This window comes from Haliaeetus leucocephalus, unplaced genomic scaffold (assembly GCF_000737465.1).
Source record: "Haliaeetus leucocephalus isolate CR32 unplaced genomic scaffold, Haliaeetus_leucocephalus-4.0 Scaffold973, whole genome shotgun sequence".
In the NCBI taxonomy this organism is placed as follows: Eukaryota; Metazoa; Chordata; class Aves; order Accipitriformes; family Accipitridae; genus Haliaeetus; species Haliaeetus leucocephalus.
In genome coordinates, this window is record NW_010973409.1 from 2607058 (window position 1) to 2622473 (window position 15416).

The 15416-nt window shown below is 36.6% G+C and overlaps 1 protein-coding gene across 3 annotated transcripts in view; it reads left to right on the plus strand.

The window, feature by feature from the left end:
- TOP2B (topoisomerase (DNA) II beta 180kDa) overlaps nucleotides 1–15416 on the plus strand; it is a 70312-nt gene that overhangs the window by 22922 nt on the left and 31974 nt on the right. For all 3 annotated transcript variants that reach the window (XM_010584344.1, XM_010584346.1, XM_010584347.1), the window contains exons 5-11: nucleotides 93–238; nucleotides 999–1096; nucleotides 2547–2759; nucleotides 2841–3014; nucleotides 9805–9906; nucleotides 10001–10138; nucleotides 11670–11808. In XM_010584344.1, coding sequence (XP_010582646.1) covers nucleotides 93–238; nucleotides 999–1096; nucleotides 2547–2759; nucleotides 2841–3014; nucleotides 9805–9906; nucleotides 10001–10138; nucleotides 11670–11808 — 1010 coding nt within the window. The remainder of the gene's footprint in view (nucleotides 1–92; nucleotides 239–998; nucleotides 1097–2546; nucleotides 2760–2840; nucleotides 3015–9804; nucleotides 9907–10000; nucleotides 10139–11669; nucleotides 11809–15416) is intronic.

Here is a 15416-nt window from a genome sequence, read left to right on the forward strand (position 1 = left end):
TATTTCATGTAGTTATTTGAACAGGTAAAATGTATGCAGGAGTCTGTTTTCAAGATTACATTAATTGGCTTAATGTCTTCACTGTTTTATAGGGAATCAAACATCATCAGCATATGGAATAATGGAAAGGGTATACCAGTTGTGGAACACAAAGTAGAAAAAGTATATGTACCTGCTTTAATCTTTGGGCAGCTGCTAACATCCAGCAACTATGATGATGATGAGAAAAAAGTTACAGGCAAGACAATTTAACATGCTTTGTATTATTCAATTAAGCCACTGTTTGCTTTTCAGTATGCTTTCTCTTCTTACTTTTTCTATTCTGTCTCATAACAGGTGATTACTTTGTCAGCATTACTATAGCTCTTTGTTAGAGTAAAATGACTTAAAGAAAAAAATCTTACTTTTTCTTTCTTTAATAGCAATGTTTACAGAGAACTTTACATCTTTAATGTCAGTACTCATTATTCAGTAACAAACAACATGTTTTTGTATTTTAATTACAATGTATGCAAGCATTTAAACATTTATGCCTTTGAAATGAGGGGAAATATAAATTTAATAGATTAGGATATGATTTACTATTCTAAATGTAAAGTAACCCTAATTTAGGTCATGAATGATAGTTACTTCTGTTCTATCCCATATATTTTGCCCATATTATGATGTGTGGTTGTAGAGTGACTTGGATCTGATCATGACCTAGTTTTCAGCTGGATCAGGGTGTTGAGGTCACTTGCCTTTCGGCAAGCAACTGGTAGATCAACATAAGGGAATCAATGGGAGTATCCTGGCCTTAGGGGGAGGAGCAAACTGCTCATTTAGAGGCAGAAGCAGTTGCACCAGATTGGAAACTCCACCTCTGGCATCCTTTGATAGCTGTTGACATGTGGCCCGACTTTTGTCCTATAGAGGAACATTTTACTTTATTGGCATACACTCTGTATATCATAAATATGGTTCTGCTGTGAAAAACTTTCTCTGTGTTGTTTTTTCAGGTGGGCGCAATGGCTATGGTGCAAAACTTTGTAACATATTTAGTACAAAGTTTACAGTTGAAACTGCTTGCAAGGAATACAAACACAGCTTTAAGCAGGTATAGAAATGATCTCAACTTTTTTCCTTTTCATTGCTGTAATTATAAATCTAAGGTTTAACACGTTTTCCATATTTCATGAATAGTCCATGAAATGAATCATTTAACATTCAAATGGATGTGTAGAGTTTGCAGGCTAGGTTAGTTCAGTCCGTAAAATTGGTACTTCTATGTATTAATTTTATTTTTTTTGTAAAGTACTATCTTTCTTGGGAGCATTAGGGGGCTAAAAATGAAAAACAAATTTCTTCTGTTTAAAGTATATACATGTGCGTGTGAAAAGGAATATATTTAATGGAAACATTTTGTAAATGCTGTTACATAATTTGTCAAAAAATCTTTCTACTTGGCTGTGCAAACATGGAAACAACTATCTAGACAATTTTGTAAAGTGTTAAGAAAAAGATTTTTCAGTGTTTGTCATGAATTGCATTAGCCTAGCTGGACTTCAGCACAAACCCCACCTCCCTCCCCATTTGAACCCATTGCTCATTGTTATCATTGTTAGCACACAGACCAAGGATTGAATGTAATCTGATCTACTGTATATAGCTCTGAGATAGCCATCTTTCCAAAAGTTTGAAGAACTTTGTAGAGTATTAAATACCAAAGTTCTTTGGCTTGGGAGTCTTTCCCAGTTGGTGGCTTCCTTCTCTTTTTTTCTGGACAAGTATTTGATTTCTGGTTATGCTGTCATGTCACTACGTAAACAATACATTTCAATGGTTTTACCTGTCTCTTTAAAATGTAATATTTTCTGCTGACTGCCAAAAAGCAAATTAATATTGGTTTGAGTGTACTTTTTGAAAATTACATGCTTTATGATTTAGATAAAGTGCTAAGTTTTCCACTATTTTCAAAAATTGTGAAAATTTAACACAACTGAACTTCGATATATGCTGTGAGTAGGCATTCTGCTTGGTCTTATAAAAGTGCCTGTTGTCTTAAACTGGGAACAATGCCAAGACTCCTGAGTCAAGTCTGAGCAAGTTGGTTTGTCAAGAAGCATGCTTTGGTACACTGCACAGCCACAAAGATGTTATCTCAGAGACTACTGAGTCTCTGTACAGGGACTAATAAGCCTCTCTATAGAAGTGTGTAGTAGATTGAAAGCATTAAACTGATGGGCAATAGGGACTGTTTAGCTAGCTCACTTGTATCTAATTTAGTCAGTTCTGTGGTGGTCTCTATTTGCATTAGAATCATGTCCATCAATGTAATGATACCTGCATATTTACAGAAACCACAAATCTGCTGTCACCAATGCTTGTGCAAATCTTGGTAAAGCAATTAATTTTATGCATAGTGTTTTACCAGAGGAATCTTCTAAAAGAAGTCTGTGAGGCTTTTGTTGTGTACCTGTTGAAATCCTAGCATAGCTGGAAAGCGGAACAGAGGAGGAGGATAACATGTATTGTAAACTAACATCTAAAATGTTTTATTTCCAAAGACTTGGATGAACAATATGATGAAGACCTCTGAACCCAAGATTAAGCATTTTGATGGTGATGACTACACATGCATTACATTCCAGCCAGACCTATCTAAATTTAAAATGGAAAAACTTGATAAGGATATTGTGGCCCTCATGACAAGAAGAGCATATGATTTGGCTGGGTCATGCAAAGGAGTCAAAGTCATGTTGAATGGGAAGAAATTACCTGTAAGAGCCTCATTTGAAATATTTTAAGTGTACTGAGTATTTGATGTGAAGAATAGTAATTGTTATCTGTATTACTCATAGGTAAATGGATTTCGTAGTTATGTAGATCTTTACGTAAAAGACAAGCTGGATGAAACTGGAGTTGCACTCAAAGTTATTCATGAAGTTGTGAATGAACGATGGGATGTGTGCCTCACTTTAAGTGAAAAAGGGTTTCAGCAAATCAGCTTTGTAAATAGTATAGCTACCACAAAGGTGAGTAGTTACATTAAATGATAAAAAATATAAATGATAAAAATGTGTGTTAAAGTAATGCCCAGTCAGATATTTGATAAAAAAATAAATCTGGGTTACTAAAAATAAACAGGTGAGATAATCCTTTGCATGAGAGGATCTGGCAGAGCAATTGGATGCAATCAAAATACATTCATAGCAGTATTTCTGAATATGCATTAGTTTTTAAAACACTAGTAATCATTATCAGTGATACTGATGTCTTATGTGAGCCTACATGGTATTGATTAAATATCACATGAATGGAATTTTTTTTATTCCTTCCTTTTAAACACATAATAAAACAATTCTGAAGTTAAGGTAAAAAAATGTACAAACCCCTTTAAAGCTAGTAGTAGCAAGTTTTGGAGGGCAAAAATGGCTTCTGGTGTTCTTGAAAAATGGCTTTCCATTCATGGCTTTATGATGTATAAAACTGGCCTGAAGTGTTGAAATTAATTTTCATTTATTTGTGTTTCTAGGGCATCTAGGTGTTCTCTCCTCTTATTAGCAACTATAGCTAATATAGCAAATCTTCAGTTATGATAAAGTAGCATTATGCTCAGCATACTAATGTACAGTCTTTGTGCTTCTCAAATTTCTGGGGTGGTCAGGCACCAAGGCAATCACCTGAAATCATCTAGTGTAACTCTCATTTATGCCTGTTTGGCATGGCCCAGGTTTAGGTATCTGAGATCCACCGTGGTGAAAGAAGTTCTTAGTCATTCCTGCTCTTCACAAATTGTACCAGATGAGTGATATAACAACAGTCAAGTAATTCTAGTCACTGGTGAGGCTGTTTTTAGGGAATCTTAAACATGAGCTTCCCAAAAGATGAGAAAGAAAAAAATTCGTAATCAGATACTTAAAAACCCCTCCTTGCTCAGATCTCTTCTAAGAGTCAAACAGAAGAAAATTCTAATGGTAGCATAAGTGATTCATAAGCACCAGTGATTACACTAAGTGAGGTCCATAGTCAGGTAGGTGCCCAGAAATATCAGTGTTAATCTCCATGGTAGACAATGTGTAGTCAGTGTTTTGGTGATACATAATTTTTACTACAGAACTTCTTCCAGTGTAATTTTCAGTGTAGCTGAACCAGCATTCAGTGGTAAGGGGGATAGTTTATTTCATCATAGAATATTTACTTTCCAAGTGTGCATTTTAATTAAATGCTTATCTGATACTTGTCAAAACTAGGGATAACATATGTATCTGGCAGTTGAAAGGTTAAAACTTAGTTTTAATTCAGGCCTCTTTATGCAACATAAAGAAAAAAACCAGCATGATCTTAAAGATGTATACAATACCTTTGTGAAGAAGCTGGCAATGTAGAGAAACTTAATAATGTGTGATATCAGGTTAAGAAAATGTATTTGAAAAAAAAGAATACTTATTGACTCCTAAGTTAAATATATTGCATACACTTACTCAAATGATTTTGAATTTGACTTTTTTGGATCAATTTTCACCCATCATGCAGTTACACGTACATTGTTATATATTCTTTAAGAAAATTCATAGAAAAAGTACTGTGTATTCTTCAAAGGTAAGTGTTGTAATTTCTAGTTTTTCCCACTCTCCCAATCCATGCCTTATGTGTGTGACTGGATGTGGAATGTTCGGGGCCGGTGAACCACCTCACCAGCAATTGATGTGCAACTACCCACTGATGAGACATAATGGCTAGTAACTAACTGCGTCAACTGCCTGTCCCCTTATCTGCTAACAGGTGAGGAGCTCATTTCAGCTGTTTTTTGGTTATTTATCGCTGTTTGCTGAAAGCTTTTCATTTCTATTTCTGGATAAATTTCACCCAGTCGTAACTTCCCTTCCACCTTTTTTAAACTTGCTTTAAATTCCAAACAAGTTTTTTTTAGGTTGACGGGCGTGTAGAAGGTCAGGCAGTATGTTGAGGCACGACTCCCTTGTTTTGTTCTTGTAAATTTGTTACCTTCGTCAGGTCCCCATTTATTCACAATTTTGCCACAGTAGAACACCACAGAATTCGACTTCAGGCTCTGAGGCAGCATTTGAAAGAATGTTTTTAGCTATTACAGTTGTGCAGGTAACCTTTAGTGAGACTTGTATATAAACTGATTAAACATTGTCTTCTTAAGTTCTGAATTTCAAATACTGGCTGTAGTAGAAATTGTAGTAGAAACTTCAGTTATTAACATAGCAATCTAATGATATTTTTAATATGGCGGCACTGCTGACTGTAATGTTACTAATCATTTTAGCAGAAATGCTCAGCTAATACAGATGCAGTGTCAGATAGTAGACTTGGGTGGAGGGAGCATCCCAACCTGTTAAAATTTGCTGGAGTTCAGCAAGAAATTAAGAACCATTCTAGACCTTGATGTTTTCAGGTTTATTCTAATAAAATAAATATAATAGAAAACAAATGCAAAAGAAAATAGGATTTTATTTGTATAGCTAATTAAATGAAAACTTCAAATTTATAATTAGCTTCTGAATTTGTTTGCCATATGAACCATTTATCTGTCAGAGGCTTACCTCAGAATTAATTGAGGCTGTTGTCTGTTGATGACGATATGAATAGAATGTATATGGGTGCCAGTCTAAGCTTCATTTTTAAGATTTCAGTTGTTACCATTTCATTAGGTGTCAATCATAATGGTTACCTTCTGGGAAAAGAAGGTTATGCAGTTTTAGTGCTCTTTCTCATAATACAGTAGTCATAATAATCACTGACAGCCCTCTAGATTTAGAGGGTATTTTTCTGTCTTGTATTACAATGTACTGACAGTTGGGGCAGTTATAGGCTGTTATGCTTCTATAGTGGGTAAATGTGCCACCTACTGGTGAGATGGTTGAAAGGTTCCCAACTTTGAGCTCTGAACATCCCTCACTCATTGCTACACACTAAGAATGGACACAGGAATGGGGAACTGTTATAATAACTAATATCTTCTAAGAACAAGAATTGCTGGTAAGTAGCTATTTTTTGATATGTCGGATGTTAGTTTTAGCAAAATATTTGAAGTGTTAAAATTGAAGAAAAAAAAATTGTTGAAGTTGTAAATACAAAAATATACTGAGATATTCCCGTAAGCATAAGTTTTCAGTAATGTGGTGAGTAAAAGTAATGCATTTTAACATTGCCATTCAAATGTGGAATGTTTTTGAAACGTGTAATTTGATATTTTCCTGTAGTAGCTTTTCTTTACAGTTTGGACATGGATTTATTTTTCTTTAAAGTGGCAGGATATCAGTGTATCACCTTCCACTTGAACTCTCCCTGTGCTGAAACTCTGTCATTCATACGTGAATGCAAACTGTTGTGTTTTAATTTTGGTGGGTTTTGGCTTTGGGGTGGTTTTGTTTGGTTGTTTTTTTTATGAAGAAATGCCATGAAAAAATACTTGTATGTATGGTGCTTCTGAAACACCCTAGTGGTTTGTGTTGCTGTTTAATAGGTGACTCTAGAGACTGACAGAAACCACAGATGGTTTCTTTGAAGTGCAAGTACTGGTTTGGTTATGACTAATAATATTTACCATCTTAAGCCATTTTTCTACCTCCTCTGTCTTTTTTTAATTTTCATGTCTACTTTCTACATGAAGTTGAGAACACAGCTACCATCTCCCATCAATTCAACCACTTTACATCTTCCTCAGTCTTTTCAGAAGCATACTCTGCCTTAAATGTAGAAACCTGACTTTTTTTTTTTTGCTTCCTGGTTGTTTGCTCTTTCTTTTCCTCTGTCTTCTTGGCTGCTGTTTTTTTCTTGGTTTTGTTGTCTTCCATTTCTTATTTCTTATCTATCCTATACTTCCTCATGTCCATCAAAAGCTTTTTTCTCCTTAGTGCTGTTTTTAAAACAGCTTTAAAGAAGGAGGGGTTTTTTTTGTTTGTTACCTCATGATGAATGTCTCCATAGACATGTTTTCTTTATTTTGTCTGTCCTAATGCAAATTGTTCTCAACAGGAACCATTATTTAGTCTGTATTTTAGTAAGGCACTAATTGATATTAAGCAGAGGTGATCTTCTCTTTAAAATATTGAGTGTTGAGTTAGGTATGTTTTAATTGTATAGGATATGCCTGCATCATTCCATTCTTTGTTACAAAATAATAGATTTTAGTCAAAGCATTATTAACTTTCTATAATAGCCACTAGAATTTAACTTTTTATTATTGTTTGTACCTTTTTATCTATATGTTTAAAGGCAGGCATTTTAATAATAAAAAATGCAAACAGCTTTCACATATCCAGGGTTTAGGACCATTCATATTTTTGACATCTTTCCAAAGAAAGCATGCTATTTTACCTGTAAGGGAAGTTGTGTCACCTTAGACTTGTAAATATTTAAACATATTTACCACCGTTGGTTTAGGCAATTTCAGTAGTCATTGTTCCATAGAATTAAAGACTACAGGATACATACCTTCAAATACTATTTGTTCTTCCTAATCTGGAATGTTTTATCTATGATACAACTTTGTGCTGTTTTAGTCTTCACTAGTGCTTCTGATTCAGATTACTTCTGCATTGTAGAATATACCTCATAATTGTTAGGTTTCTTTTACACATGTAAATCAGTGGTCATTGTTAGGATGTAATAGATCTGTAATAGACCTTTTTTTTCCAGAAAGCCTATGTGAAATGCCTTTATTTTCCAAGCAATTAAATCTCAAAATTACTTGTCTTCTAGCAGTATGTTTTGGGGTTTTTCTGTGGCTGGTTTAAAGTTTAAGTCCAAAGAGAATTGTCGCTAGAGAAGGTGATAGAAGCTTTGGGGCATCTTCTGAAGGTATTCAAATGCTTAGTGCTTCCATATTTAGACTGAGTTTCATCAATAGTAAAACCACTATTTAAAGATTGAAAATAATCTGTATTTTCCTCACCCTGCCATATTGCAAAGCATGAGTTATATATGGCTTCTAAAAGGTAACTTTTCTGACTTATGTACTTAAACTTTGGAAGTAATAAGTACTTCTTCCTCAGGGTCTGTTGCACTAGGGATTGTAGTTGGGAAGTGAGTACATTGCCTATGCCAGAAGTTTTCTTGCAATAATGGCTTCACTTGAAATATGTAGTTGGGAAGGCCTTAAGCAAGGATAACCAGTACTCGGACTCCCCCTGTTTTAATAGGGTAAAGGACAGAATTGTGATAGGCACTGTGAATGTTTCACTTTCAGCTGTTATGGTGCAACGGAAGCAGAAAATCCTATCTATTCTTTCTTTTTTTTTTTTTTTTTTTTTTTTTTTTTACTGTGATGATGCAAGAAATTGCTTATAAGTCCTTTTTTCCTTCTGCATTTGGGCAGTGACTGTAAGGGAGTCCAGCTGACTACTCTTGTTTGCTACAAAACAGGTGGCGACATGATTATGTAGATACAAGTTACAGCTGTGAGGTCTCCTAAGGGGTTGATTTGCCAGCTTATGGTTAACTGCATGCTCTGTATGTATCTTTTGTTGCTACATCAGGTATGAATTTGGAGCAGGTTTAGCCTCTAGTGAGTTTTAAGGAGAACTGCTCATCATTTCCTTAAGGTTATCTTGCTCTATTCTTCTAGAGTTTTCCGGATCTTGTGCTTGGCTATTTGCAGTTTGCTCTCCATTTGCCCTTGCATAAGCCTCAGGCTAGCAAAGAATGCTAATAGCATTTATTCAAAGTTTTCTGTACATACAGCTAAGAAAAGGTGAGATGACTTTTGGGAAGGAATAGGCGTGGATGCGGTGTATCTGAGGGTGAGCTCTTGAACATTCTTTTTTTTTTATTATGAACCAAATGGGGAAAGTTTAGTTTGAATGAATGTGTGGTGGTTTTAGTCCAGGGTTATTTATGTGCCTGTTAAAAAGATACCTCTTGACAGCCTGTCCCGGTCCAATATCAGGGAGGGTTGTTAAATGATCCCGAGAGCGAGATTAAGACACAAACGAGGTCAGATGCTGTACAACCTTACAACTTTTATTCCCTACAATAACCAATAGCTGCGATAGAACAGAGGAAGGAAGGAGAAAAAGAGGCAGACCTAAGCAAGTGAACGGAAGAGAGGTAGCAAGACTAGTTACCACCACCACGAAGCCAGCAACGTCCCGCTGAGACGGTTCCGATGCCGGTGATGGAGGGTCGGGTTCCTCTGCCGCCAGTCAGGTGTCTCTCCTTCAGGTGTCACAGTCCTTCCAATGTTTTTCCATGTTCGGGTCTTCTGTCCTTGACAGGGGAGCATGCAGTGCTCTTATTGTCCCAGTCCCCACAATTTTTCGGAAAAGTCCACCCATTTCCACAGAGCTCATTACCCTATCGGGCAAGCACAGCTCGGCAGGCGCGGGTATGGTGGTTTCTTTGGGGACGTCTTGTGCGTACTCCCCTACAACAGCAGGGTATTGGGGCAGCAGCAGCGAGACTCAGCAATGTGAGTCAGCAATTCAGCACAGTCCCTCACACAGCCATGTGGTGTTGCAGATACCATCACAGTGCTACAGAGTAATTTTCCAATCTGCCATACTCTTAAGGTTTTGTATCCTGTTACAAGCTGTAAGCAGCTACATTTGAAGTCCACCACTGTACAGTGAATGAAAGGTCTCCTGCTTCTTCTGTTCCATGCAACATCTGTCATTCTCACTTGTGTGAAGACTAAATGACATGAAAGAGAAACTTGAAAACGAATTTTCCTTTGTTATGCTGCAACTTAATGTGTATGGATTTCTAAATTTAAGGATTTACTATATGGCTAAAAGCTATTAGGAAATTCAATGGTTTTGTTCTTTTTTTTTCTTTTTTTTTCTCCTCATTAAGGGTGGTAGGCATGTTGATTACGTGGTGGATCAGGTTGTGGGCAAACTGATAGAAGTGGTGAAAAAGAAGAATAAAGCTGGAGTTTCAGTGAAACCATTTCAGGCAAGTAACTTTATACAAAAGTTGAATGTTGAATCTTGAAAAAGATGAATGTGGTAATTTTTGTTGAGTAAATTGGTTTCTATGTTCTCAACAGGTGAAGAATCATATATGGGTTTTTGTTAATTGCTTGATTGAAAATCCATCATTTGATTCCCAGACAAAGGAAAACATGACATTGCAGCCTAAAAGTTTTGGGTCCAAGTGCCAGCTATCTGAGAAATTTTTTAAAGCAGTAAGTAAAGCTTTTTTTTGTGTGTGTGTGTGTGAAGCAGGAATTGACATGCTGGATCGAGTGTATGTATGTTATGTAGCAGAAGATTAATTAGTGCATTATGGTGGTCTGGTGACATTAGTATACTATGAAAATGGGATGGAGGAACTTCTGTTCATTCGCTGGCCTTCATAATGGAAGCAGTGACTATGTTTTGGCTGTTGCCCTGGTTTTAAAAGCGAGCTTCACCTGATCAGCTCATTTGTTGGAGATTCCGGTATTTATATTGGTGAAATGAATTTGACTCTTAAAACCTAAGCATAGGCCTTGACTAATTTCTTGTGTTAAAATATTTTTCTGAAGTTCAGAATATTGTCTACCTTATTCTTTGATATCAGTCCTATTCTCTTTCACTGAAGTGAAAAGAGAGGGAAGGAACATGTCACATTTACTTACTCTTCCAGTAATCAAGGAAATGCAAAATTGTGGCTGTAGTATTCAAAGTGATCATTATTCTCAGGCAACAAGTTTAGAAATTTTGGCTGTAGACAGGCTAAGAATTGTTACTCTAAATGAATGTGTTAGAGGAAAAACCTCTACCATGTATTTCTACTAATACATTTTTATACAAGGAAGGAAAAGTGGAATTCTGTTGGCCAGAACTTGTTATACTAAGTCCTATTGAGTGCCAGTAGCATAAATGGAACTCCAGTAGTAAGGAGAATGATGCCACTGCTAATACTCTTGGCATAAAAACTTAACTTATTGTATAGTAGTTTATTCTTCTAATTCTGTGTTACTGGTGGCATTCTTATAGAACTTCAAGGAAAAAATGACACAACACAATCTTGTATTCATTCTTCAGATTTTGTTATATATGTTGTATTTCTATCAGTAGGTTTGATTTACAGTGTTTCTAATGTTCTCAGAAGTGAACACTGATCTCCAGAAGTGTTAAATGTTCAGCAGAATCTCTAACCAGTGAGTGCTGTATTATGCGGGATAGTAAGAAGCCAAAGTTCACAGTATTTTGCTCCACCTGTATTTTCTTTTGATGCAAAACCAAACCTAAAGCAGTTTAGTTTAGAAAATATGCTATATGCTATTTTTGTTGGAGGTGTTTGGTTTTTTCTAAATGTTATCAATTTCTCCAGTGGTTGATATAGAGCCTTATTCTTAAATGCTTTTGGTTGTCTTTCAGCCATTTTCAGTCATTTCCAGAGAAACTTTAAATGGTCATAAATATCCTGTAAGGTTACTTTTTGCTGTCAAAGTCCAGGAAGCAGGTGCTTAGCACCTAAAATGTCTTAGCATACCAACCATACAACATCAGATAACCTCTTATTAGGTCTCAGTCCTCTTTAAAAGCAGCTGTGTGAGTGTTGTGTTTTGGTTTTATGTGCTAATTCCTTGACCTTTTTTATGTTGCAGTTTTTAAAATCTAGAGGGCTTTGAGAAACAGTGTTAGGTCAGTGACTTAAAATTGAGATACAAGAATCTGCTGTGTGAAGCTTTACTTTTCTCATCCACAATTCTGATCTGTTGCTTATAGGCCTCTAACTGTGGTATCATAGAGAGTATTTTGAATTGGGTCAAATTCAAGGCGCAAACTCAGCTGAACAAAAAATGTTCATCAGTGAAACACAGTAAAATCAAGGGCATTCCGAAACTGGATGATGCTAATGATGCTGGTAAGAGCACGTATTTTTAATGTCTTGAATATTTCATAGATTTTTCACAGACATCATCATTTTAAACCTGACTTTATTTCTCATCCTTATTTATATTTTTTAATAAAAATCTTTCTAGGTTTCTAAACTTTCTAGAGCTAGAATTAAAGCATGATGGTGAGTTTGATATTAGGAGCACTGTCGCCTCTAGGGAAGAGAATTAAGAATGCTGAACAAAAGCAGCAGTCTAGTTCCATATTGAAAGAGCACATATTTTCTAATTGTGGTTTCCAACTAAAAAGTGTTAACCAATATTCTATTTTGGAAGTGACTAGTCTTCTTGACCTTTCTAATACCAAAAGATCAGAATCTTTATAGGGTCACAAGCTATAGGAAGTAGATCACGTGTGCAGACCAGAGGGAATGGTTTAAGAGACTTTTTTTATGAGACTTTAAATGCCGTTAGGTTCCTGCCTGGGAATACAGGGCAAACTGGCAATCTCTGCTGGCTTGCTTCCTAGCACAGATAGGACTCAGGATCATCTGGCGATCTTTGTGCCAATAGCAATGGGATGGGAGTTGTCCTTGGAATTATTTGAGGGGCACATATAACTAAAGAGCTTGAAATGTTGCCAGTCTGTGCTAATGTTGGTTGATTTTTAATACATCATTATGTTAAGCAAAGATAGAGAAATTGCAATTAAGTAGGTAGGTGGGTTAAGTAGGTAAAAGCATATAAGACTGGTAAAGAGACTTTTTTTTTCTTTTGAGCTCCAGTGTTCAAGTGTTTTGATTCCTTGGGCTCAGGTTGGGTTTTTTTTTTGAGTTTTCTTCAGTATTTTATTACTTTTCCAGTTATTCAGATGTCATGTTTTGCCTCAAAAGCTGATAATTATGTCTCCTTTAACTACTGTTTTACTTGTGGAATTTGTATTCCTTAGTCAGATGCATGTTCCTAGTATTTTTCTTGCCTAGAAGAGCATGTGCTTGGAGAAATGCTGTGCTTTTATGGATGTCATGTATAGCGCTCATAAATAACATAATGAATGATTTTGGATACACTTTCTTCATAGTTTTGGTTTTTTAAGCTTTGCTTTGGAGACTAGGCTTCAAAATCACTTCTCACTAGGTTTTTTCGCTGGGGTCAAGGGGAAGGAAGAACTTCTAACAGGGGAGCTAATAAAATACTATGTTGCCTTTCACCCTGAAAATTCCCGAACTAAGGAGGCATGTAGGGATTTATTTGGGCTCAACACTGATGCTTAAAGTTTTGCATGGCTTAGATCTGTATTACCCAGGTATTTCTCTGCTGCCTAGTTATTCTTATATGGGGAGCAGGAACTCTGCATCTCCCAAGGAGACTTACTGAGGTATTGGTTTATTGAAGATCTGGAACATACAGATTTCTCGCACTGAGGGCATTGCACATTTGGAGTGGACACACAGGAAGGCAGAGAGGCATTCAGTTTCTGAATACAATATGTGTTGTCAAATTCACACTTGGCCTGACTTTCTAAAGTGTTTGTCACAGTTTAACCCTAGCCAGCAACTTAAGCACCATGCAGCCACTCACTCACTCCCCCCATGCCCGGTGGGATGGGGGAGAGAATTGGGGGAAAAAAAGTAAAACTCCTGGGTTGAGATAAGAACAGTTTAATAGAACAGAAAGGAAAAAACCTAATAATGATAACAATAACAATAATAAAATGACAATAATAAAGAGATTGGAATATACAAGTGATGCACGATGCAATTGCTCACCACCTGCCAACTGATGCCCAGTTTGTTCCTGAGCGACAATCCCTCCTAGCCCCACTGCCCCCAGTTTATATACTAGACATGACAGCACGTGGTATGGAATACCCCTTTGGCCAGTTTGGGTCAGCTGCCCTGGCTGTGTGCCCTCCCCCCTTCTTGTGCCCCACCAGCCTTCTTGCTGGCTGGGCATGAGAAGCTGAAAAATCCTTGACTTTAGACTAAACACTCCTTAGCAACAACTGATAACATCAGTGTGTTATCAACATTCTTCTCGTACTGAACCCAAAACATAGCACTGTATCAGCTACTATGAAGACAATTAACTCTATCCCAGCCAAAATCAGGACATGTTATATATACTGGCACAGATGTTTTAAATTGGAGGACTGCAAGTAATACATTTAGTAAAAAGTTCTTTAGTCCTTTATTTTTAAAGACCGAAGGTACCATAGGGATCATCTGTTTGCTCTTGAAAATCAATAGGAATTCTTTTTGCACAAGAACTAAGCTGATACTATAATCAGGGTCTCTGACCTCAATAAAAAGCTCCTTTCGTTAAGAAAGGGAAGGCTGAAGGTGATACAGAAGAGTGACTCCTTTAGTGTAGCTGAGTGTCTGTTGGTTGCTCTGCTCTTGAGAACTTGTCTTGATGAACTTCAGTTGGGGACTGCATCTGACTGAAAACTGAAAAAGGAAGTCCCAGTGCCATGAGAATTCTTTAATGAGTACACAGACAAAACACTGTAGAACTATCCATCTTTCTTTCTGTCTTTGGGAGCTTAATAGAAAGGATGGGGGATTCTCAGGGTCAGGTGAGGTAAGGACTCTACGTGCTCTTTCTGTGTGTGAGAGGTGATGATCACTTCCAGGTCCAAAAAATTCAACTCTTTGCTATATGAATGTTTGCTATGAATGTGCACATGACTAGGCACATTGTGAAGACTTACACAGTTACAAATAGTCTTTTCAAAAGAATTTCAGATGTCTCTATAAGCTGGAGAAAAGGTTTAAGCGATGCATGAAGATACAGTTTCAGGGAGATTGCTTCAGGACACTCATACATGTCACACAGAGGTTATCTGTAATCTGGCAGCGAAATACAGTAGTCTTATGTGATGTAGTTGTGTTTCAGGACAAATAACTATTTGTAAGGATGCCAAGAATTACACTTCCATAAGCACCCAAATCAGATGAGGGAACATGGTTGGCTTTGGTTTCTAATAGCAGGTGCCAGTAGTTGTTAGACTGAAGTAGTCCAGTGCAGCTGGGAGAGAATAGTGTCTGGCCACAAATCTGTCTGGCTTTTAATTCTTCCTGTGGTTTTTATATTTTATTTTTACTTCAAGAATGAATTTGTAGCTGAGGTCCAGCATCCACAGGTTTCTTGGGTGCCAGGTACCACTGAATTCTTTAATCAGTACTGGTTAATGCTTGGGAATAGGAGAGAGGTATAGCTGTACAGTGAGGTACTTACTGCATATTTCCTTCTGCACTGAAAAGAATGAGTCCTATACCTGATCATTCCTGCTTTCTTGAGATCTTGATGGGGTATACATAGTTCTATGGCTTCTTGGAGAAGAGGTGGAAATGAAAGGAAAAATAAAGAACCAGGAATAGGAATATATGATTGTAAGGGAGCAGCTAGATTATTAAATCTGGTGAGGTATAAAAGCATTCTTTGAACCTGCAAGTTCATGTAGTTTTCTTTTTGAGTTCTTTAAAGCTGTGTTCAGGAAAATACCCGGCACATTGCATGTCCATGAAATTAATTGCTAATGATTGTATCCATTCCAGAAGAAAGTGCACCTGAATGATATTCAAATGTGGTTTTTGCAGTTCATTTAGGGAAAAAAAAATTGCTTTCATATATT